Raw genomic sequence first — 24,852 nt, forward strand, 5'->3', positions numbered from 1 at the left:
GTAATTAATCAATAAAACATTGGAAAATATACAGTTTAGTTTATATAAATTAATAAAGTGTTGACAATTACTGATTTAATTCACTTTGGGAGTAGACAATGTATAAAAAAAAAGTTCATTTTTAGTTTAATTAATTCTGCTTTCATTGAATGATATGATATTAGAATCAACAGCCAATGCGTATCTATATATCTTTTTCTGTTGGATTTTGTCACCCAACACGAAGTAGTCAATTTCCACACGATCCGTGAAGCTAGCTCTCACAGACCATTCATCATCTCCATTTGTTCAATGCCATCATTTAACCTTTTATATACACTTACAAAGTATCATTTGTTTACTCAGTTAATATATACACGAAAAAGAAAAGTTAATTTAGAGATATATATTTTGATAAAACAATTACAAGATTATTTATATGTAAAAAAGTTCCATTTCATGAAGGCTTAGAAATAACAGTTTAGATGAAAGCTTATAAACATGATAATTGATTAATCATAAATCATCACAATGACCAGATATTAAAAATACAATTTTTTAATATTTGTTTGAATCCCTTCTTAGTATGCCCCTATCAATTTTAAAATCTTTATGATAAAAGAGAAATTTTGTTCTCTGGGCTTAGAACCCCTCGTTTAAAAAAATTATTTTACAGCCCTTCTAAAATTATATTTTATTAATGCATGTTAAGATGCAACAAGGTAACGATTTTTTTAACATTTTCTTCTGAACATGACATATGACAACTTTTTTACAAGCCCAACTTTTTTTTTTAATAAAAAACATAAAAGAGTACACTAAATATGAGTCATTGGTTGAGAAAATTAAAATAGAAAACTGATCAATAAATGGTGTGAAAAAATTGTTACTGTCTAAGGTGCAAGCTAGGAATGAATGGTTTTGAATGTGAAGAGGAGATGGGTAGTGGTTGAACAAAGGTGAGTGCACAGCACATGGATGATTGATTACCATTGTATCACTCACACATTCATCAGGGTATCAAAGAAAGTGACAAAAGAAAAAGATGTAACTAGTTAGGAACCAACAACAAAGTCTGATGAAAAAGAAGATGACAAAAATAACCCAAAGATGGGTTCACGGGTCTCTCACTGTTTCATCTTCTTGTTAAATATAATAAAGTGCACACCCCACTAGCTACATGCCAGCAATTCGTTCACACATTCAAACTAAAATTTTAACTCCATTCCAATCCAATTATCTTGAAAAAGCTGCACAATGCACCAATCTTTCCTCCATACAAAAAAAAAATTGGTGCAGTTTAGCTGCAGATAATTGTCCAAAAAGTTAAATAGCTTTTTCTTTTCTAAAAGTGGCTTAAAATAGTGATGAAAGAGCAAATATAGTATATATAATTAGCTCCAATGATCACATTACTTTTATATTGTAAGAGGTAACTTCATTTAGCTCATGGATTCAGCTCCTTCCTGTTCTTGGCTGCATGCCTTCTTCTTCTTAGCATTAGTGTGGTTCTTTAACTGTGGATGTGTTCATGGATCCACCCCTGCAGTGAAAGTGGGAAACTTTTCAAAAGTGGAAGATGCTGTGAACTTTCATATTTACTATGGCCAGACTTTCAAAGTCATTAAGGATGCAGCTGATGGCCAGAGCTACCTTCTTCTCCAGGTACTTTCTCTATGTAGATATCTTAAGAAATCAATAGAAACATATTAATTTTTATGTAAGGCAAGATTTTTAGATTTTGGTTTATATAAGCAAATAATGAAATAGATAAATGATAGGGATTTGTATTTTTATTTTAGTCTAAACAAGTGTGGATGAAAAAATTGAGGATGTGTACCATCAATTTTTGTACGTTGTTTCAGTGAAATTTTATAAACTATTATTCATGAGCTTAGGCTTTAAATCTGTTGTCCGGTATCAAAATAAAATGACTATCTTTAGAACTTTCTCCTATAAAAGAAAGAGAAGATGATATCTTCTGCGAAGACAACAAATTGACCCCTGGAAGCTACATCAAAGGGTTTATTAACACATTTGTATCATCAACCTATCTAGCTGACCAATTTGTATTTTTTTAAAAAAATTGATTAGGGACAGTAGCTACTTTTATTGGCAAAGTGCCAAAGTCATTTCTAATCAAAGATATAAGAATTTTAAAATAGATCAAATATTAGTATAACAGATTAGATAATAATAATAATAACAACCTATGAAGGAAGACCCAACGTTCTATTTACTTAAATGGACTATGATGTTTCTTCTGTTGGGAATGTATGCTTAAAGGAATTAAACATAGAAATTACTATTTTTCTAGTTATTTACATGTTTACCGAATTTTTCCTGCTAAGCTTTGTTTCTAGCCAACTTATTTTTCTTTTGTCATTTCCTCTCATTGGCAGAATAATTCAAGAATGGCGTCAAGGACAAAATATTGCACGTCAAGAATCAAATCATTTGTCATACCATTGTCAAACTATTCGGTTGATACGGATTATATTCCTGGTATGCCATGCATATTCCTAGTACATCCCTACTCAGTATCACTCATTGATTCTGATTTTCTTAAGAACCAAGATACTATAGCATATAACACCATAAAATAAATCATTTGATTTACCAGCAAATAAATTCAGCAACCACTTCAATGAGCCAATGCTATAACAAATGATTTGGCAATTCAATTAGTCATTCTTTTTGTATAAAACATAGAAAGGTCCTATTCTTGACCAACAAATTTGTACATAAATTATTGTTTCACCTTTGTTGTAACTAACTTTTTTCTTTTCTTTGCGGATTGGAACTCAAGTTTCCTTCTTAGAGGTGAGAATCTCTTACTACAGCAAGTTTACATATTAAAAGGTTTTGGTATGGATTTGGAATTGTGATGCCATGATCAACATAGAAGGTTTTTCATTTCCGTTATGCCTTCTTATTTCTTCATATTCTTGTTTCGATCAGCTTTTAGGCTTACTGGAGAGCTTGAAAGGCATAACCTCAGACTCTGTGGCTTCTCCATGTGTGTTGAAATTGTGTGGAGGAGGACAGATAGAGATCTTCAACAAAAGTGATTACCAAAACCTTGCACAATTTTCTTCATACTTCCTTAGTGACACTGATCAGCAGCCAGGTTGCAATTTTGCAACTTTTGATCCCTTTATGGAGGATACCCCTTTGCAGGTAAGCAGCTTAAAATTACTTCAATGAAAATTTTCAAAAGCCAAAAGATTAAGAAATTTGATTGAGCATAGGCTTCCTGGATGTTCCTGAAACCAATATCTGATTATGCTTCAGATGTTGATGGTGTTGTCACTCCAAGAATCAATAAACCTTTCCCATTCAAACTTTGATTGAGCAATATCACAGTTTCACAAAATTTAGTCTTAACTCTTATTTCCTTGGCATTTATTAGAAAAATCATTCTCCATAAAATAGAGGAAAAGTGCAATTTTTTTTTTTTACTGATTAAGAACCAACTTGGAATATTCATGAAATATTTAAGATGCATGTTGATTTATCTATGGAAAAGCATGATACTTAACGTTTTTGTGCTTGGAATGCTTAATGATTTACTGCATTTACTATGATAGAGAGCAGAATGGATCAAGTTCATGGGAGCTTTTGCAAATGTTGAAGCTAGAGCCAATCAAGTCTATGCTGCAGTAAGCACACCACTCAGTACAAGGAATAAGTAATGACTATATTACTATGTGATGAATATTTTCTTTCTGCAACTTCTACCATCATCATTATTCTGTACCTTGTTACTTCTTTTAGTCTACTAGTCCAGGGCCTAGACTGCAACATTTTTTCAGGAATTTCCACTTAGGGTCTTTCACTCTTGCTAAGCCTAAGCTGTTGAAATTTGATACTATGAATTGATTATCAGAAGTCAAATAACATTTAGGATTAAACTGAGTTTTCTCTCTAGTCCCTTATCATTTCAGTCTGTATTACTGTGCCAATAGTGATCTAGGGTGAAACTACTGATTTTCTTGTATTTGACTATTTGTTAAGATACTGCTTATATGCTAGTAGCCTATATCACCACCAATTTAAATAAATCCATATGAAGCACAAAAGGTGCATTTATTGAGACTTGAGTGGACAGACACTGAGAATTGCATTCCGAATCATATAGTTGAAAAAGGCCACATATGTAATATTTTAATTGAATTTACCCACATTAAAAATTGAATTTTAATTTGGTAGGCTCTAATTGCTTATTCCACATTTTTGGTCATTATATTTATAGATACTTATGTACTAAAAAGGTTTACCTGTGTATCAAACATTTACTTAATTCCCAACTGCTTTCAAAGTTTGAACATCACACCATTGAATTCTGAACTTGAAAATGTGGAATGCATCAATAAATGGCAATAGAGCAATGTTCAATGACCAACAGCTATTTTAACAGCTATTCATAAGTTTGTGTGGCAGCATGTCTCTACTTTACCAAATTGATATAATGTGATGCTTAAATTTCTTCCTCATTCTTGCCTCGCCTGATAAATTGGAACATAAGTATTTCTAAATTACTTCAGAGTTCGTAAGTTTCTGTGTGCATGAACTAAAAGTTGCATTTGGAGATTACTTTACCATCGTTTCATAATGATTTAGATTTCGTGACACGTTACACTGACAAAATGATTTACTATTTTGTAGGTTAAGGATAACTATCTGTGCTTAACTAAAATTGCAACAAATAGGACAACCTTCAAGCCAACAGTAGCTTGGATGATGTATCAAAATGTATGTTCATGTATATCCCAAAAGCACACATCCATTACTTAATTCTTTCCAACTTCTGATCAAACATGGCTTTTGGCCCTTTGCTTATCAATAAAAATGAGTTAATATTTATGTAACTTACAATGAAATGTCATCTTTGCAGGGTGTTTGGTCTTTTACAAAGGATAAGTATCAGTTGAAGGTAAAGAAACTCTAGAGATCCCATATCAATTATACATATGGCCAAAGTAGAATTTATAAAGGTTAAAGCATAAATAAGCTAACTTTTGGGATTGAGTACTTAACTGTTAAAAATAAAATAAAATTGAACCTTCGATTTTCTAGATAACTTTTAGAATTAGTTAAGCCCAAGCCCAAATTCAAAAACGATAGCAGTTAGAGACTTAAACATAAGTTATGTTTTCGAAGTTCAATTAAAAACTAATTAATTGAACATTATTAACAACCTGATCCTTATTAAACTTTTGAATAATTCTAAATCCTCGTGCCCTTTATTCCTACAATTCCTCCTCTGAATTACTAAATGAAGAAAGTATTCAATATGTTTTATGTTTTCAATATAATATAATAAATGAACATTTTCATTTAATACTTATTTCATAAAGTATTTGGAAGATTATTAGGATATATCAGAGCTCTAAACTTTTATCTCTTTCTTATTGTATTTTAGTTAATCTGGCGCTCATAACTTTGTTTTTCTGGTCTATCACTTTCTAAATTTTTGTTACAAAAAAATTGCAAACAGTACGTGGAAGATGCAGGTGGAGAAATTTTGGATGCCTCTATAAACAAGAACACTTACAATGTCTCTGATCCTGATGACTTGGAGGAATTGCATGCCATCCTATGTGTAAGTTCAATTATATTACTTCAAATGATAAAATTAAATGTAGATATTATCATAAAGAGAAATGTTAATAACACTCTCTAATACACTCTTCATTATTATTGGCTATATAAAGAAGTACTGAGTAGAACTTCGTGAATATTCATGGAAATCGAAAGCTTTCAAGGCAACATCATTAAAATTATTATAACTTTATGTAATAAAAATAAAAGTATAATCTGACTATGGTAAAAAGAATTATGTAATCCTACTATTGATTCGGACTGGCCCAATTCTGAAACAAGTGAAGCATCCCTTTAGGCTCCCATGTTTTTACTTACTAATAATATCTTTTAAAAATAAATAAAAAGGTTACTAATTTCTTAATAAATAATATTAATTTATTTTGTGCAGTTATTTTTTACTAGAAAGAATATATACCCCCACCAAAAAGAACTTTTTTTTTCCCCGTCTTAAATTTCCTTTTCTTTTTTTTAGTTTTTATTGAGTAAATATTATTTCTCATGTAGACCGTGGAAGTAGTTATTGACGAAACACTAACTTCTGATCCATTCAACTACACGTTGTCAACATTCATCCAAAATTTAAATGTTGAAGATCGTTCTTGTTTTTCCTTTATTACAAACACAAGTCTGTGGAGATACGACAGAAGAGTTCAAAATTCTATAGCTCTTGGTAAGTACTTACGTAGAAATATGCATGTGTCTCTTTAAGTGCATGTTTACAAATACTTTAGAAGGTAGAAATTACAACTAATAGTGTTAATAAACATAGAATCATAATTATTTTAATGTAAATTCAAGCACACTCTAAATCTAGTTTTATGAGTGATGACAAAATTACTAGCTTTTCTATCATATAAAATTATGAATTTTGCTGAGTCCTGAGGAAGGACATTGGTTAAGGAATCAAATATTAACAAAAAGAGTAATATTGAAAATCATACTTAGACTACATTAGACTTATAGAGAAAGGTGAAGTTTACAATATTTTTTATAAAAACTTTTAAATTTTTATAATATTTTAGAACACTATTTAGCATTTAACTAAAACAAGGTAGGAATTTTGAAATATATTTTCTTTTATATTTATTCCAATTACTTTAACGGCCAAGAAAAATTGAATTTATTGATTATTGAATTTATTTCTATTATTGATTGAAGCTTGGGCAACTTGATAACTTAATTTCCAATACATGTAATTGTTTGTGTGCATGTGCGTGAAGACTGGTATAATGGAGCAATCTCCCAACCCCAATTGGCACTAGCAGATCTTATTGAAGTTCTATTTCCCACTGGAAATTACACGATGACATTTTTTAGGAACCTTGCAAAGGTATGTTCTAACAGATGAAATTTCAAGAAATTGCTAAGCTTTTTGGTATTTTCAACATCACAAATTATTCATGTCAATTCGTCTTGCAGGGAGAATTGCCCATAAATATTAGTCCTGAAATGTGTGACAGGGACACCTCCACAGCATTGGAGCCAACAATAGTAGCATGTGGATGATTATTCAAAAATAGATATAGAAATGCTAGCAACATATTCTTTTAATATATTTTATAATATATTTCTTGTGATTGATATATTTTTAAAAGATTAAATTAATTTATAAAAAAAAGCAATCACAAAGAGTATGTTAAAAAATATATTAAAAAAATGTTAGTATTTTTCAAAAGGTATACTGTTGTCAACATTCAAAAGTGAAAACTATTCTTTTTGAAATTCTCTTTTTCATAAGATAGGATCTATACCTGTATTTTAGTTTATTATTATTATTTGAAGTCAGCAACGAGTAGCTATAGTTTGATAAATAGAATTCAACAGAACAACCTCTTTCTGGTGGCAATTTATCTATGTTTAAGTTTCTCTCTTGTTTGAACAAACATTTCACCTCCTTGAACCACTCCATTATTTATGAAGTTCTGCAAGTAGTCACCGCTCTGATTTCCCCCTAAACTGTTATTTTATTTATACTTTCGATGCTATAAGTAGGATTTTTTATTTGATAATAAAAATATATGTAATTTTTTTATTTTCTTATTCTCTATAAGCATGCTATTGTTTGGTGTTAAAACCAAAGTTGGAAAGGTAAACTGAAGAAGAGTCCGAAGAGGTTAAGATGATAACTCTTTATCTTAAATATAGATTTTGTCACAAATCATTTTATTGATCACATGGGAATAGTTGCCATTTTGCAACAATACAGAACATATTTTTTAAACTTATATATATATATATATATGAGAGAGAGAGAGACCACTGTCAAGCAGTGTGACAAGATGTTCTTAGCAAATGATTTGCTTTTTGCTTTGTAGTTATGACAATTAAGCTCCAAATATGCTGAAAGGAAGCAAGAGTTTCTTAAGTGAGTTTATGCATGGCTGAAAATTATGAGCTAATCCAAGACTATATTTAGTTAAATCTTACCTTCGCAATATGGACTGTGAACGTTTGCTGCAGCAAGAAAATAAAGGGAAAAGGAGAAAAAAATGTTAAAAGGAAAATCAACATTTCAGTAACTTCAATTTTTTAATAAAAATTTGTTTATTGAATGTGTGGCATACCTTGTGTCTATTTTTTTGATACTCGGTTTCTTGGATACTGGTTGTTGTGGTTCCTGACTTGGAATAGGAATAGTCTTCACCTGTGACATTGACATAGCAAAAGTGGTACCCATTCTTAATATATGATAGTAACTATTCTGCATATGTTTCTAATAACCCAATAGGTTGACTTACAAGGTTTTTGTACATAAGATTGTAGAACATCTTAATGTATCTTTGTTTTCCCTCCTTTTGATCATTATTCATCCGCCTCCAAAACGTATAAATGCTCCCCATATTCAACAACTTGTTCGCATAAATCTTCCATGTATAGCTTCAAAACAAAGCCATGAAAAGAGAATCATGATTGAATGCTGCTAGCCATGCATTATAGGTTAAAAGTACAATAGTAACATAAATGCTAAACAATAACTGTTCTAATCTTGAGCATTGAAATTGATGTTTCATATTTACCATTCATTTATGCGCCACAATCCAGCTGCTGAAATCTCATTCCAATATGTTGAATCTTCTAAGCATTTTTCAAAGAAATCAGCAATTTTATTGCTTGATTCTTCTTCATTATGTGGATCAATATGGAATCCAGAAATCCCATCAACAATAATTTCTGCTGGACCTCCTTGGTTCGTAGCAAAAGTAGGCAAACCACAGTTCATTGCTTCAATGACAGTTAATCCAAATGCTTCATACAAAGCAGGTTGCACAAAAGCTCCCTTTGTGTCAGCAATGAAGCGATAGAGCTCTCCATTTCGGTGTCTATCAGTTTGTGCAGCAATCCATTTGAATTGACCCTTGAGTTGGTACTTTTCTATCAAATCATGCATCTTTCTTATCTCTCCCATTTCTTCCCTATCTTTGGATTTCAAAGGGTCAAAGAAGCCTCCAACTATGACAAGGTTCACTAGGCCTCTCAATCTTTGGTTCTTCCCATACCACTCAACTAACCCGGTTAAGTTCTTCACAACATCAAGCCTTGCCATTGAAAAGATGATCGGTTTTCTTCTATTTTCTAGATATCCACTGTTTTAACACCAATTTGTAGAGAAATTTAATCATTGGAAACATATAGTAATTTTTATTTGAACATTAACCATAGAAGATAAGCTACGAAGTCACTTACATATGTTCATTGTTATCCACTTTACTGTACAATAAGTCTTCAATGGCAGGATGAAATTGAGTGAGTCTTTTGTCTTTTTCTGTGAAAGGGAAGTAGACAGACTGGTCAGCTCCAGGTGCAGCTATGTTGAACTTGGGATCAAATACATTTATCCCTGAAATAACCCTACACAACCCTGGGAGTGTAAATGCAGCATGACTTTCGTATTGTCCTGGTCTATCTTTGCTGCAAAAACAAGAACTTTCAGAACTTAGTATGTTGCAAGCATCTATTGTTTTATATTTACTTATTGATTTCAAGTTATACAAAATGGTTGTAAAAAATAATTGTTTTCTTTTAACGTCACATCTAACCTTCCAGCAATTTCCTGATATGTGCTAGTTATGATGAAATCTGCGGCATTCATTGCAATTGTATCAGCCATGAACTGGCATGAGAAGTGATATTTGGGGTCTATTTCTTTCCAGTTGACATCTGAATCCTCATACTTAGTCTTCTCTAAAGCATGTGCTATAGTTCCCTGGTTTCCAAACAACTTGAGGAATTAGTTCATGCGCAAAAAGGACTACCCTTAGAGTCACAAAAATTGTTGAACAGGAAAATTTCAATAAAGGGGTAGAAACCTGAGTTATTCTAAGTTTGCTCGCCATAAGAGATGCTACCAAATTCCCATCTGTGTAATTTCCAATAATAAGATCTGGTTTTCCTTCCATGAGGTTGAGAATCTTGGCGGTGGCATCCTATTAGTATGAACCAAAACTTGATCAGATGAAATATTCATTACAAATAAAAGCTACCACGTAGGAAGTTTCTTATAACATATGCACAACATGCCTGAGTAAACCTCTCAAGATAAGGATAAATGTCAAAGCGAGAAACCCATTGACGCAAGATGTCTTTATCTGTCCAAAAAGGCACGCGAAGAATATTGCTGTGCTTGGTATCAATGATTGGTTCCAACTCTTGATTGCAATTGGTTCCTTGAGCATCAGGTATGAGCCTTGTGACCTGTCATGGCCATAACATATTAGCATAATTCTATTATAAATTAAGTTGTATAACAAAGTGATCTTTGCTTTCTTTTGCATGATAACTTACCACAAGAATTTGAGGCTTTACATTTAGGCCTTGCTGCTTAATTCTGAGCAGCAACTCTGCTTCAAGAGCTCTAACTTGATCCAATATATAAACAACCTGTTCCAAATTGCACAATGTTAAAGTAAACATTTCCAAGATTTTCACTTAATGACTTAAGTTCAAATGTTACCTGTCCACCAGTGTCTGGCAAGCCAAGAACATCTGCTTGTCCAAAATAACCATGAATAGAGAATATCACAACATTGAAAATTGTAGGAACTCTACTGAAAAACTTCTCAAAGTTCACTGGGTCTGGAGCTTGGAGTATTTCAGACAAAATTCCCATTGTATCCTTCACTCTTCCTGCAGTATCTCCCCAACCTCTCTCAAAGCCACATTCCCTAAGCCTGAGAATAAGATGATATTGATTGTTGAATTAGTGAATTGAAAATACACTATCCACTTTAAGAACTATAAAGTGGCTTACTTTGGCTCAAAATCCTGATAGGGAGTATCCATTGAAATTGCTGAGAGGTATCTATCGGCCACTAGAAGTGCCTGTTGAAGCTTTGTAGAAGAGTTGAGGGTGTGATTTATCATCAAGTTCTACCATTAAAAATGTCAAAAAAGGAAAATGAGCGCTTTAAAATATGTTAATGGAAAAAAGAAAAAAAAAATTGGCAATGTTTTATGAACTTTAATCTTGTGTTATTCCACTTACTTCTCCTTGATGGTTTAGTGATAATAAGTAGTCCACTATAGGCTGTGTTTTGGTCAGTTTCCCACTAAACCTCGAAGTTAAGAACTTGGAAATGAAATGGAGTCCATTTCCTATTGAAGAAGGCAGGCTTAAGTTTGGAATAGGGAAATCAAATGCTCCAAAATCTGCTTCAAATGCGTTTTCATTGTTTGCCCTGCAACAAAGACATAAGGTAATCAAAACAAAGTTGCTGAAATGTGTCTTATTGGTAACGGTGATTTTTATGTGGTAGAATACAAATATTGAACTTTGTTTTTTAGATATATGCTTTATTAACAAACTAGTGCTTCTCTAATTTTACACATTAAAGGTTGGAGGTTTCTAATTTGATAATAACACTCATTTTATTGCTTGCCTTACTTGCCTTACTTATTCTAAATTATGTTTACTAAATGAAGAGAAATGGCATACCAATTTTCATCATATACTCTTTCTTTGAATTTGAGATAATCTGTGGAGGTGATAGGTTCAACTGAAAGGTCCTCAGAATTCACTCTTACAAATTCCCAAACTCCAGGATTTTGCCTTACTGCAAAGGCAACATAAGGTGGATCAACAACAGCTTCCTGCAAGTTTCAGGTGCACAACATTAAAAAAAAACAACAAAGATTAATGATTTAAAATTTAACATACACAAGACCAACACAAAGCAAAGAGAAAAAAACCTGTGTGCAACTCAATAAGAAGCCAAGATTACCCTCCAAAACTTGATTCCTGTCACTCTTGTCATGTATAACATGCTCCATTTCTTCCATCAAATCATGTAGTTTTATAATCCTTCTTCCTTTTTCAAGGTACTTGGTAAAGCACCTCTTCAAATGGTACCTACTTGGCCTCAATGAATCAGGCATGTTATCAGTTACCGATTCTATGTGGTTCAAAGGTGGTGAAGAAGCCATTTCAAGAAAGAGATAATGAAAAAAAAAAATGGTAAACTAAGGTTACGAAATTCCTTGAATATGGTATATGGTTGTTGTTCTAAGGAAATGTGTCCCATTCTCAATTTATATGCATAGCTATGTACGTGTACATTATTATGATTCATGAGATTACATTTTTTGGGGCGAAATTGGCCCCACTGGTGGAGGTATGCATAGGTGCAAGAGTTGGAGAAAGAACATTTGCAAAGGCCAATAGAATTTCTAACAAGGAATAATTGGTATCATTCTTTTCTTTATATCTCGTTGTGCTGCTATGTGTTTGTGTGTGACATGATCCTAAAAAAGAATATGTAAAAGCTGCCATCTACAAGGAACTTCCTTTATTTGTCATACCTTGTAGTTTTAGTTGAGTTTCTTCTAAGATTCATCACGGTATAAGAGTCAATATATCATATTTTATAAATGACAAATGTGGATAACTAGAAAAGTTATAACTTCATACTTATGTTGTTATATTTGGGTAAATTTATAGAAAAGTCCTTGTGAGTGAAAAAAAATTAATATAGAAAAACAAAATTTTTCTCATAAATTAAAATAATTTATGTTTCTTTACTTTTAAATAATTTTTTATTTAATTTCTTTAAAATTGAAAAAAATATATTTTTAATTTATGAAAAAAATTATTTATTTTTATATTAATTTTATTCTATAATTGTTTTTAGAAATTTACTTATATTAGGTCGTTATATTCTACTCGAGGATCCTGGGAAGGACTAATAAAGTTTTACAATTATTATTTGTTATCATACTACTTTTATTTATTAAAATAAATAATAATATGTTCAAATATTAATAAAAATTATTTTGTATTAATAATGCATACTAATTGAATTATTTGCGTATGAGTGTCCCCAAAATCACAATAGAATAAACACGTATATAATTCTTTTATGAAACTTGAGAAGTTGAAGATTTTATATATTATCTCAAAAAAAAATTATAATTATGCTCAAATTAATCATAATTATAATTTTTTGCTTGGGTGAAAGTCAGTATTTGAAAATTTTTATATGAAATATTTATTTTTCTGATATGGTTTAATCTTCTGGTTAAAAGAATAATGTTAGTATTATTGGATAAATATAATTTAAAATGATATATATTACTAATTAAAAGATTTTTATAGTAAATTCAACGCAACAAAAGTTGTAATGTTGAGCATAACTGTACATTATAAACATTTTAGAAATCCTTTAATGTTAATAATGCATATACTCTCATTTAAAAAATTTATTGGATACGTTGGAATTAAGAAGAAACAACGATAAGATCAAAGATTGAAAAATAATATATATTATTATTGGTTGATCTTCAATTTATATGATATATATTTACGAAGTTATATGAAATAGTATATTGATTATTCTTTTATATATATATATATATATATATATATATATATATATATATATATATAAAAGGAAACTAAGATATTAAAAAAATGTTTATAAAAATAATTTAAGATATTCTAAAATATTTTAAGAATAATTAATATACTATTTGATATGTTAACAAAAGATTTGGATCATCTTTCTTTATAGCAAGGATTAGGTGTTTAGTTTTATTTTTACTTAAATGACTCTAAAATTTATTTAAGTAATTTTTTTTTATGTAAAAAAAATTATTATTTTTTTATTTTTATTTAAATAAAAATAAAATTAAACGGCTAATTCCTATTATAATTGGAGAGAATATATATATTATATCCTTTAATAAGATATTTTAAAAAAATTCAACTAATAATAAATGAGTGGTAGATGATAAAATGAATACACCAATATATCTAACAATAATAACCTTAGATAATATTACTAAATTATTGTGTAAAATATTAAACAAAACAGTGACCCATAGAACATTTAGAAACAACATGTAGTTGTGGCTCCAACACAGCAAACCTATCACCACTACAAATTTGGTTCCTTTAAAAAATATTATTTACTTTTTTTTTTAAGTAAAATATATTAAATATTAGTAAGAAATTGACTATATACTAATAAAATTTAGCTTAAATATGTTTTAATTACCTTTAAATAGAGTTTATTTTAAGTAATTATTTATCAATTTTTTTATTTTAATAATTAATTAATTATTTTAATTTTATATTTAACGTTAATTTTCGTCAGTTAAATGATAACATGATTCATAGTTTATCACGTTACTTTCAATCTCTCTTTTTCATTTTATCCTTAAATTTTCATGTCACAGTTTCATATCAGTATTTTATTTTTTTTAAATATTGAAAAAGCAAAAAAATTAAGATTCAAGCTCAAGAAACTCTCATTTTGAAACACTATATGCTTGAATTTTAATCTTTTTTATTTTTTTAAATAAAATACTAATATAAAATCGTAACGTGAAAATTTAAAAGTAAAGTGAATAAAAGAGATTAGAATGACATAATAAACTGTGAGTCATATCACTCTCAGTCAAGTACAAAATTAAAAAAAAATTAGTTGAGTATTAAAATAATTTTTTAAATAAGTAATAATTTAAAATAAGTCCTATTTAAAGGTAATTAAAATATATTTAATCCATAAAATTTTATATAATATATAATTGAGTACAACAATTAAGATTTAATTTCTAATTATATAAGAACTTTGTGAAGTCTATAGACATTAAATATTTTTTTCTTTAAATATTTAAATATTATATGTTTTTGAAATTTTGTTAATAGAAAAATTTGTATGAAAAGGATTTGTTTTTTTTACTTATTTTTTTAAAATTTGAATCTATATGCAGGTTGGGTTTGATATTTTGGGCAGATCCAGTAATGGACTGCAACAACGGCCCACTGGATCACCCCCGAAAATCTCTTCGAAAATCAAGGGTTTAGGGTTTGTTACCCACAAACTACATCAAATTAGGGTTTCGTCGGCGCACTCTTCTTTCATCCCTTTATAAACACCCTCACCAATTCACCTTTCATTCACCACCCTTCTCTCACGAAGTTCCAATCTTTCAAACTGTTTTCGATTTAGGGTTCGTTTCTTGGTTCTGGGTTTCCCTTAGTTGTTTTAAATCACGCGTCAATTACTGATTACCGGTGCTCTTGCTCTTGTGGGTACTGTGTATGAGCTGACGCCACATCAATTCCTTCCTGCAATCCCTTTGTACTGTTTCTCATCCATTCAGTTACCATTGCAGAGTTGGAAAATTCTCTGCTTGTTTCAAAAAGTCTTCAATTTTATTTATTTTGTCGTTTTCTTTTTATTTTATGATGTATGTTGTGTGGGCATGTTTGCATGTTTGTATTTAGATGTAGAGTTGGAAAAGATGTGATGAGTCTTTCCCCATATGATCGAAGTTGATTCTAACTTTGCTATTCACATAGTTCAGTCTTCTTTTTTAGGGGATTGAATTTCCAAGCCAGAACTCTGATCCCTATACCAACTCAATTTAATGGGTAATAGTTTTAATTATTAGTTGCACTAACATGAACGAACATGTGTTACTTTTACATATAAATTTTGATTTGATGATTGTTGTTCGTAATTTTGTGTATGTTTTGTTATTAGTGTCTAGTAATGTGTTGCAATGCAAGATGGACATGATGATTATTTCCCCAGATGATCGAAGCTGAACATACTGTGCGATTTGTTCTCCTTAGAGAAACCAAGCCAAATAAATCTGATCCATCTTTGCATTATGACATTTGTACCTCTATTTAATGGCCTATTGTTTAGCATAAGTTTTGAAGTATCGTGGAGTTTTAGTGCAATGATAGTGAATAGAGTATACAAAGATATTAGAGAGTATGCTTGCCAAAGTCATTTAAGTGTCATTGGAAATTTTGAAGCAGCCTATAGAGTAACGGTGAAAGTTGGAGACTACAAAGGAATGCGGAAAATTGGAGAAATGAGCAAAGGGTATCTGAGACTCTAAAATTTCCCAATTTTGGGATAACGTATTTGGATATTCCGGTCTGTCTATAATTCTCCAAATAAAAAACTACAACAGAAGTTTAATGCTTGTGCTTCTTCACGTGTGGATTGCAAGTTTGGCTCTTCTGTTACATGTTTCGTTTGGTCATCTCATCAAATCAATATTTTTCAAATTCTTATTTAGACAATAATAAATTCTAACTGTTGTTGTTTTAAATTATTATATGTGATATATATATTATTTATACTCATATATGGTATTTTTAAAAAGTTATGAAAATATTTTTAAAAATTGTCTTTCCGGAATTTTTGGTGTAGATATAGAAATAAATGAACAAAAGAGGGACAAAGTATTAAAAAGAAGTCAATTGATGATTTTTTAAAAAAATATATTGAAAGTTAAAAAATTAAAAAAATATTTTTTAAAATATAAATAAAATACTTAAAAAGTATCCAAAGTCGTTACTAAAATATTTCATATTTTTGTAAAATTTTCAAAAATTTATATTTCTGTAATTTAAAAAGAAGAAACACAAATAAAAAAGAGGCGCACCCATGCGTTCTAAATATTGAAGTTTAAAATGTGTAAACTTAAAAACGAAGTTGCTTAAATAATTGTGTTTAGATCCAAATTAACAAAAGATGAATAAAAAAATTGAATTAATTAATTGTTATAATTAAAACTAAAATAAAATAATCCAAAATTAGATTGATTAATTGAATTGAAATTATCAAAATCATTGGCACAACAAAAATCTCTGTTTATTCCTCTGACTGGTGCCCCTATCCGTTTGGGGTTCATAATATAATCAAAGAACCACCACGTTATGTTCCCACTGTAATCTGCAGATTAAATAATCTATGACCTACTTCTATTCCAGATTAATTTTTTTAGAAATTATTATTTAATCGATAAAAAGAGATATTAATTTTATTAACTTATATTATTCAAATATATTCGGAAATTTATTTTTTTATTTAGATTACCAGTATTTCTTATATGACAATTGTACTCTGAATAATTTATGATATGGTGAAATTAACTCTCTTAATCACTGACCAAATTTTTCTATATAAAGTTAAATTTTAGAATATTTATTTTTCTGTAGAATTAAACATTTTTTCAGAATTAAACTTGCATGGTGCAAACTCCATTTTGAAAGGAAAAATTTTGTTGTGATGGACAAACTTCCTTTACAGTGTAATAAATTGACACACAAGATTAGATGGCTTACCCAATAAGTGGATTAGTGACATTAACGTCATACTTGATGATGTAACATTTATTAAGCTTTTGAATAACTTGGTACTTGGATATAGCTTTATCAAGGAAATTTAAGAATTAAACTAATAACAATTCAAGCAATGGAAACCTTCATTCTTCAATTATTATTTGCTACAAACCCAGCCATTTAGAAAAACACTTAAGAAAACCATAACTATTATCATGCAAAAAGCAAACTAATAATTTTATATTAATTAATAGAAATTGAAAACATCTCTTAATCACTGAACCAAGTTCTTCAATTTCTTCCAAGCTGGCCTACCTGAAATTTTCTCCCACCAAGCATTCACATTCTTTCTCTGAATCACCAAATGCCCCATTTTGGCTTCTTCAATCAAAAGTCCAATTCCTGGAAGGTGGCTTAGATCAGCCAAAGTGAAATTATCTCCAGCAAGATATATGCTTTGAGAGAGCCTCTGTTCATAAACATCAAGCACTTTCTCTAGCTTCTTCTCACAGCTTTGAGCCAAGGCCAAATCCCCTGCTTGACCCATCCTTGGTAGGATCACAAGCTGAAACATTATATTGAAACACAAATCATTGAAATTGTGTGCTTCTACTTCAAGCCACTGATCCACCATAGCTCTCTCCTCTAAGCTCTTACCCAATAGGTTAGGACCACGGTTTGCATATTTTGCTGCATAGTACCTTATAATAGCCCTGGATTCTGTACAAGTAGATTTATATTAAGTTCCATTTAAAGGATTTTTCTGTGATATGTTAAATATGTGCTAAGGGGGAATGTGGAGAAAAAATTTTAGTTAGGTGAATTTATAGAAAATTTCTTATAATAAAAATAATCATTATAAAAAATAACTTATCATTTTAAATTTTAGAATAATTAAATAATTTTTAAAAATTCTTTAAAAAATAAAATAAATTATGAGAGATGTTTTATTTATTTTTATACTTTTTTTTTACAGAGACTTTTTTAGAACTTTCTCAAATTAGACCTTATTCCATTTCGTTTTGTTCAAATTAATACTGATTATAGAAAATAATATTTAGTCTTAATGATTGTCGATTAATTTCATCTTTAAAATTGACACTAATTATGAATTTTCAATATTTCCAAATCAATCACTTTAGTTTTTACATTTGATAGCTATTATTTAATTCAGTCCTTGATTGGTACACATTAAAGTTAAAAAATGAATTAACTAGCTTTTAAAAATAATGAGTAATTTTTTTATGATCTCAATGACTATATGGATAAATATTGTTAATTTCATTAACTAAATTAAAAATTTACTTGAAATAAAAATAGAGTGAGATAAAGTTAAAAATATTTTTGGTACTTTCTTACCAAAGAGCCTGAAATCACCATCCTCCACAACCGGAACTTGACCAAAGGGCTGCAAGAAATCAAACATACATACTATAAAGGGCATGTAAATTGAAGTTGTCATATAATAATTACATGATTCATAAAATACAATTAAAGTATTAACACAGAAATGACAAAAAGTAAGAAACAACAAATTAAATTGAAAGTATGTGTGAAGTGTGTGCTGAGGCTAGAAATTCTTAGACCTTAATTAACCAAATTAAGGCACATAAAATCCACCTGTCTGAGAAGGAAGCCAGGTTGCTTTTGCTCTCCTTGGCTAAGATCAACATGAACAATTTCAAACTCTACTTCTTTCTCTAAGAGACAAGCTAACACCCTTTGAGGGCATGCTGCCGTTACTGGACCATAAACCTTTACCACCATTTTATTCCCTCAATTTGCTATGAAAATTGAAAAACTCTGTAAGAGTGATTTTGGCCTCTTATTTGGATGCCACCACTGCTTAATATCTATATAAATACAACATAGCACACGACACAACAACATGTGCTAGAAATTTAAAATCCCATGTTGTTTTCTACACTTAACTTTCCTCGAACCGCATGGAGCGAAGAGCAACGTGGGGGTTGTCACGTGATGCCTCTTCCTTCCCTCGTCTCCAGTGTCTGTTTCATATGTTTACTATTCACATTTTTAAGTCTTAGAAATATTTGAGGTATACCTTTTTCTCTCCTTTAGAAGAAATAAATCAATATGTATTATACTTTCATTTATTTTTGTGTGAAAGGATTCTTCTTGCTGTTTTTTGGTTCTTTCTTATTGTGATTCTCAACACAATCAACTATCTAGTTTCAAATAATTACTATGAATTTTTAAAGTTTAAAAAATATTACAAACATGTTGGATGAAATTTAAAAGTCGATATTAGAGTTGATTAAATCTTCATTTCATCCTATAATTCTAAAATAAATAACACGGTATTCAAAATTAGTTGCTTGGTAATATTGGAGAAAAGAACATTACTCATTTAATTAATTTATTACATAAAAACTTACATCATAAATGTTAAAATAAGTTGATAAAAATTTATAAACATTATAAATCATTTTTATAAATCCAAATAAAATTTATAAAAATGTTTTAAAAACATAATGTGAAAGAACGGTTATATTCATTAATCATTATTAAAAAATTTATTTATTTTATAATATAATCTAATATATAATGTATTTTTCAAAATTTGAAATGTGGAGTTTATAAACTTCCATCGTCGTGCTTCATAGATTTATATAATTGTCGTTCTTCAGTCTTCTTGTTGGTGAGGGGTGAGTTTCTTGATTTATGACCAACAATGACGACGGAACACCAATATGTTTTTTATGAAGAAAATGTCAATACTATATTTTTAAGAACATTTTCAAATTCCTGGGTTTTTATGCTAGTTAATTAAATTTATGATTAGATCAGATAACGATGGAATCGAGTGGATGACCCGTTACAATCAAACAATATTTAACCGTTCAAATTTAGAATATCAAAACCTTGCGTATACATTGAGGTGACATCTCACACAAGGAAAAGTTCATATTACATCAATAACTTCTTGGTAGAACTTTGGAAAAATGAGTCTCATCATTTTGTGTTCAAGAATATCAAAATGTTAATCAAACCAAGAACAAGAATGTCCAAAACCAAAAGATGGGTTAAGATTTGGATATTTCAATCCAATCGATTAAAAGATGGGTTTGATTGACCAAAAACACATAGGTCTGTAATGGCAGAGCTGTGTATCGCCCAATCACTACTTTCTACTGCTCGCAAGCTAATACCGATATAACAGGTGTATATCTATCCATTTTGTTATTGACAAGAAAATAAAAAATAAAAAACTATCAAGTTGACTATTTAAATTTTAAATATAACTTTTTTATTATTAAGCATATAGATTAACTGATAGAAGTTGTTTTTACTTAACCTGTGATTTAAAAAAAAAAATTATATGTACATGTATATTCTAAAAATATATCTCAAAATGCAATAAAATAAATGCATTAACCTTTTTTTAAGGCCAATTCAAAAGTGATTCTACCTCTTTCAAAGCACACAGAAGTCTAGGAATAAGAATGTTAAATTCAAATTTTTTACAGTTTTAACGCGAACTGCAACCTAAATTATATTTTTGTTTAAACAAAATATACAAAAAATAATTTTTGTTCAAATCTTAAAATTGACTTAAGCAAAAATTTAAAATTTTACTTTAGCAAAAGATGGAAGAGGAAGAGTAGGAGGGAAGGAGGGTAGAAGGGAGAGAGTGAAAAATAGACTGAGAAAGATATGGGGAGAGCATAAGAGACTAGGTGGCAGGTGTTCAATATTATAATATTATAGCAGTGTTGGTGACTTAAAGTAGCAAAAGGTAAAATCATGTAAAATTAAGGTTGAATAACAATAAGCATTTTGTAAGTAGAACTGAAGCCAAAATCATTTACATGCTAACACTGAGAACAGATTCAGAAACCATTAGTTGACTTGAGAAATAGTCTTGCATTAGAAAGTGTGAAATGACTTCTAATAAGTCTAATTTGAAAAATCTCCAAGAATCAGTCAAAAGACGATAGTGTTTTACGTGTAAGAGACAATTAATGCAACTAACCAACTTGAACTATAAAGGTTTTTCTTTAGCAGATGAAGAGAAAGGAATAATTGAGCACAAAAGTTTATTCTTTGTTAATAGATGTGACTTCCTAGTTCATTTGTTTTTCTTTTTTAATGAAAATTTGCATTCGACCTTTGATGGCTACCCTCTTCTGATTCTATGTCTCATATTCCTCTTTTGATATCTAAAGTTAAATATCAGGGTTTGCAAGTGGAAAAAGTAGCTTTGTAATCTCTTAAATGACGACCAAAAAGTCCCCCTCAAATGTCTTGATTTTTAATTTTGATGCCTAAACTGTTGAGATCATTTATGTTATGCATCACAACTTGTGATTAATAATTTAATTATCAAATATCTATCCTTTATATATATATATATATATATATATATATATATATATATCTCCGTTCAGCTGATTATTTGTTTTGTTCAGAAATCGAGTTTACATGTCTTCTAAAGTCAAAAACCAATTCTTAATGGATATTTGTTAAAAAAAATCAATCTTAAAAGCTCTATTCTCAATCTTTCTTTGTCTAAATTAGCTGCAATGATTGCTAATAATTAGTCACTTATCTAATAATTAAGTTCTCCTCTCCTTCCGAATATATTTTGAACTTGAAATCATTTGAAACTTTTTACCGATTAATCTGGATCTTCAGTAATATAAAAAAGACATTTAATCTAGAATGAAATGATAATTTCGACCAATAAATCTTAAAATTAAAATATAAAAGTCACATTTAAAATAATTGTGTAACTTTTTTTTCATTGATGATAAAACTTTTTTTTTAATTTTAATTATGTGTGAAAACAGGATATGTTAGTTAGATATATATTTTTTAATTATAAATATTTTTTATAAAACTAATTTTATTTAAGTCAGATAAAATTGTATAGATATTAATTTTTTAAAAATATTTAATACAATTATATTTTTAAAAATTTTGACTCACAATTATTATTTAAACTAAAAGAATCTTACACCAATGGTTTACTTCTGTATTTCAAGTTTTTAAAAATAATCAATAATTTTTTAATTTGAAAGTATTAACTAAAAGTTATTTGAGATTTACTAAATAATATAGGTTTGTATTTATTTAAAAAATTTCGTATAAAATTTACTTAATAATAAAAAATTTATATTAAAAATATATATAGTGTTAAAAGTTTTCCATTTTATTGCCGTGGAGGTTGAAATAATGAAAAAGGATGATTTAAAAAGATATTTGATTGAATTTAATGTTTTCCATTTTATTGGAGTATGCTCAAAATTGTGACAAAATTTTTATAGCTTTTTTTTATCCTTAGACATTTTAATAAAAGTAGTAGGTACATTCTTTTATCTAATTAATATATATATATATATGAAAAAAATATTTAAAAAAATTAGAAGAATTTTTTATGACCTAAAACAAGGTTAATTTTATTTGTTTTTATAATATATTGCTGCTATTTAATTTATAAGTATGAAATTATTTATTATTATTAGTTTAATTTAAATTAAATATGTAAATAATATTTAGAAAATAATTATTATTTTGTTTAAATTTATATTAAAAATGATTTAAACTAAATATTTTTTATATGTAGAAATGTAAGATGAATGAATTTGTTATTATTGTATATTAGAATAGTAGAATTTAAGAAAAAAATGAAAGAGTGAAATTTGAAAGAAATAAAAAAAATTCAAATAAAACAAGAATTAAAATTTAAAACATTAAAATGAATATTTTACTTTAAATTTAATCTTAATTATAATTAAATTATGTGTAAATTAATTTTATATTTGTTATTAATCAAAATACTAGACAATATACACTTTTAAAGATACTATATGATAATGAAAATATCAATTATATGTTAAGTACACGTTAATAACAAGTTAATAAAATTGCTAATAAATTATGCATGAATGTCGCTATTAGTGAAAGTTTATCAATTTTGTCTTAGACATTAGATTTAAAACACTTTTATAACTAAATAATAAAAATCATATAAATTCTGGTTAGTATAATTTTCATCTCAAGTACATATAGCTCTCGTGATAAACAATGTTATCTTGAGTTGGATAGAATTTTGAATTTTGAAAAGGAAAAAAGAAAAAAGGAAAAATGCAGCATCATCTTTCTGATACTATAAAATATTTTATATGATATTCATATATTTTTTATCATTGTTTGTTTTGTTTTCGTTATCCCTTCTGATTCCATCACGAGTGATTATTACTCTTGTTTGTTTAATGCTAAAATTATATTGTGAATACAACAAGTTGGATAAGGTAAAGCCAGTAACTAGTGTCATAAACTTTGGAACCACATCCACAGGATCGATTCTGTCAGATTTATTTTAGTAAACTAATGAATTGAAAATGGAGGGTTCATATTATCATATATGGTTCCATGTCTTCAATTCCTTTGCTAGAATAATGTGAGTATACTTTGCTTTCTACTTTCGGCATCAATTTTCAATTATTCTCATCATTCAGTTTCCCTTTATTTGATAATCTTTTATCATTCTAATGTTTTCAATCCATTTAAACATTTTTAATTATTATTATTATCGGAGGTTGAGATTTCGGTGAAAGAGAAAATAACTTTGGAGCATATTATAGAAAAATATTATAAAATTATTTACCGAAAAATCGTTTGAAGCATTGCATAATAAACATTATTCATGATCTTTTTTTCTTTCAAGTCACTATTATTTAATGAAAGTGGTAAACGCGAAAACATTATTATGATATGAACGTGGGAGTTATAACAACAAATAGACCCCATTAAAGGCAAAGGTTGCCAACTCAGAATATTCTAACAAGATTTTTATTATTACTTTATTTCTCTTACCTACCAATAACATTAATTTAGTATAAGCTATTTGTTCTTGTTATTTTATTTCTCCTAACCACCAAAAATTTCACCATCTTAACCAAAGTCAAGTTTAATTCTCGTTTTATATTTCTAATGCTACTAATTCAAAATTGCAATTAAGATATATAATTGTGTAAAACCTGTGTTCTAGTGTGACCGATAAAAAAATAATATTTTAAAATCATACAATTTTTGTGTGAAACGAAAATTTTTCAAATAAAAAATTATTTTTAAAACTTTTAATTTGACCGAACAAATTTTTAAAGTAAAAAATATCCGTTGGCATACAAATAATTTATATTTAATTATAAATTTTATAATATATATTAAAAGATGAATTTCCAATGACTGTCTCTTCGGCCTCTACTAGAGGAGATATAATGAAACCAAATTTTTAAATGAAAATTTAAAATCAATAATGAAACTATTTAACAGTTCATTCTATCTTTTAAATTTTAAAATTATGATATAATGTTTACAATTTATTATTGATGGTATATTGACTGTTGCAAAAAGAAAGGACAAAAAAAGTTTCTTGAGAGTTTTTTCGATTATTAGAATTTTATTAAAATCAATTGATAATTTTTATATTATTATTTAATTATAAATTGCTATATTGGTAAAGGTCGATAACTTTTATAAAAATACTTTAAAATATATTTAAAAAATAGAATTATGAAAATGAGTTACTCCACCCACTTGGTTGACCCATTGTAGACTAATGAATTTCAGCAGTCTCAAACTTCATAAAATTTGGATTTTTTTTTATTTTTTTAGTTTTTATATTTTATGTAGGTTTTGTGGTTTGATAAGGTCAA

General features: G+C 28.5%; 3 protein-coding genes and 2 non-coding genes across 5 annotated transcripts; 3 read left to right on the forward strand and 2 right to left on the reverse strand.

Moving 5' to 3' along the window:
• The first annotated feature begins 1,385 nt into the window (after positions 1–1,385).
• LOC113851412 lies at positions 1,386–7,115 on the forward strand. Its single transcript, XM_027481876.1, has 11 exons — positions 1,386–1,644; positions 2,382–2,484; positions 2,789–2,802; positions 2,941–3,159; positions 3,570–3,641; positions 4,648–4,734; positions 4,877–4,915; positions 5,480–5,584; positions 6,091–6,256; positions 6,807–6,916; positions 7,006–7,115. The coding sequence occupies exons 1-11, from the start codon at positions 1,429–1,431 to the stop codon at positions 7,090–7,092; spliced, it is 1,218 nt and encodes a 405-aa protein (XP_027337677.1). The 5' UTR covers positions 1,386–1,428; the 3' UTR covers positions 7,093–7,115.
• Positions 7,116–7,843: 728 nt separating this feature from the next.
• LOC113849368 (sucrose synthase 5-like) lies at positions 7,844–12,006 on the reverse strand. Its single transcript, XM_027479236.1, has 15 exons — positions 11,773–12,006; positions 11,519–11,673; positions 11,069–11,261; positions 10,835–10,953; positions 10,538–10,754; positions 10,369–10,464; positions 10,105–10,278; positions 9,894–10,010; positions 9,624–9,790; positions 9,271–9,495; positions 8,604–9,170; positions 8,325–8,463; positions 8,151–8,230; positions 8,014–8,040; positions 7,844–7,926 (listed from the first exon to the last, which is right to left on the reverse strand). The coding sequence occupies exons 1-15, from the start codon at positions 12,004–12,006 to the stop codon at positions 7,911–7,913; spliced, it is 2,526 nt and encodes an 841-aa protein (XP_027335037.1). The 3' UTR covers positions 7,844–7,910.
• A 3,317-nt stretch (positions 12,007–15,323) lies between these two features.
• LOC113851728 lies at positions 15,324–15,437 on the forward strand. Its single transcript, XR_003502295.1, has one exon. It is a non-coding gene; the product is annotated as a small nucleolar RNA Z103 (small nucleolar RNA).
• Positions 15,438–15,595: 158 nt separating this feature from the next.
• On the forward strand, positions 15,596–15,690 carry LOC113851727. The gene has a single exon (XR_003502294.1). It is a non-coding gene; the product is annotated as a small nucleolar RNA Z103 (small nucleolar RNA).
• A 1,751-nt stretch (positions 15,691–17,441) lies between these two features.
• On the reverse strand, positions 17,442–18,934 carry LOC113849078 (glutathione S-transferase F12-like). Its single transcript, XM_027478677.1, has 3 exons — positions 18,788–18,934; positions 18,527–18,575; positions 17,442–17,887 (listed from the first exon to the last, which is right to left on the reverse strand). The coding sequence occupies exons 1-3, from the start codon at positions 18,932–18,934 to the stop codon at positions 17,442–17,444; spliced, it is 642 nt and encodes a 213-aa protein (XP_027334478.1).
• Positions 18,935–24,852: the final 5,918 nt, after the last annotated feature.

This window comes from Abrus precatorius, unplaced genomic scaffold (assembly GCF_003935025.1).
Source record: "Abrus precatorius isolate BTA unplaced genomic scaffold, Abrus_2018 Scaffold9, whole genome shotgun sequence".
NCBI lineage: Eukaryota > Viridiplantae > Streptophyta > Magnoliopsida > Fabales > Fabaceae > Abrus > Abrus precatorius.

What these genes read in the sequence shown, in the direction of transcription:
- LOC113851412 (XM_027481876.1), top strand. Translation starts at nt 1,429, where the DNA reads ATGGATTCAGCTCCTTCCTGTTCTTGGCTGCATGCCTTCTTCTTCTTA. An exon ending in AGAGCTACCTTCTTCTCCAG is followed by an intron (nt 1,645 to 2,381) that starts GTACTTTCTCTA and finishes TCTCATTGGCAG; the next exon opens with AATAATTCAAGAATGGCGTC. An exon ending in AGGATAAGTATCAGTTGAAG is followed by an intron (nt 4,916 to 5,479) that starts GTAAAGAAACTC and finishes AATTGCAAACAG; the next exon opens with TACGTGGAAGATGCAGGTGG.
- LOC113849078 (XM_027478677.1), bottom strand. Translation starts at nt 18,934, where the DNA reads ATGGTGGTAAAGGTTTATGGTCCAGTAACGGCAGCATGCCCTCAAAGG. An exon ending in CTGGCTTCCTTCTCAGACAG is followed by an intron (nt 18,576 to 18,787) that starts GTGGATTTTATG and finishes GATTTCTTGCAG; the next exon opens with CCCTTTGGTCAAGTTCCGGT. An exon ending in TGGTGATTTCAGGCTCTTTG is followed by an intron (nt 17,888 to 18,526) that starts GTAAGAAAGTAC and finishes CTACTTGTACAG; the next exon opens with AATCCAGGGCTATTATAAGG.
- LOC113849368 (XM_027479236.1), bottom strand. Translation starts at nt 12,006, where the DNA reads ATGGCTTCTTCACCACCTTTGAACCACATAGAATCGGTAACTGATAAC. An exon ending in AGAGTATATGATGAAAATTG is followed by an intron (nt 11,262 to 11,518) that starts GTATGCCATTTC and finishes TCTTTGTTGCAG; the next exon opens with GGCAAACAATGAAAACGCAT. An exon ending in CACTAAACCATCAAGGAGAA is followed by an intron (nt 10,954 to 11,068) that starts GTAAGTGGAATA and finishes TTTTAATGGTAG; the next exon opens with AACTTGATGATAAATCACAC.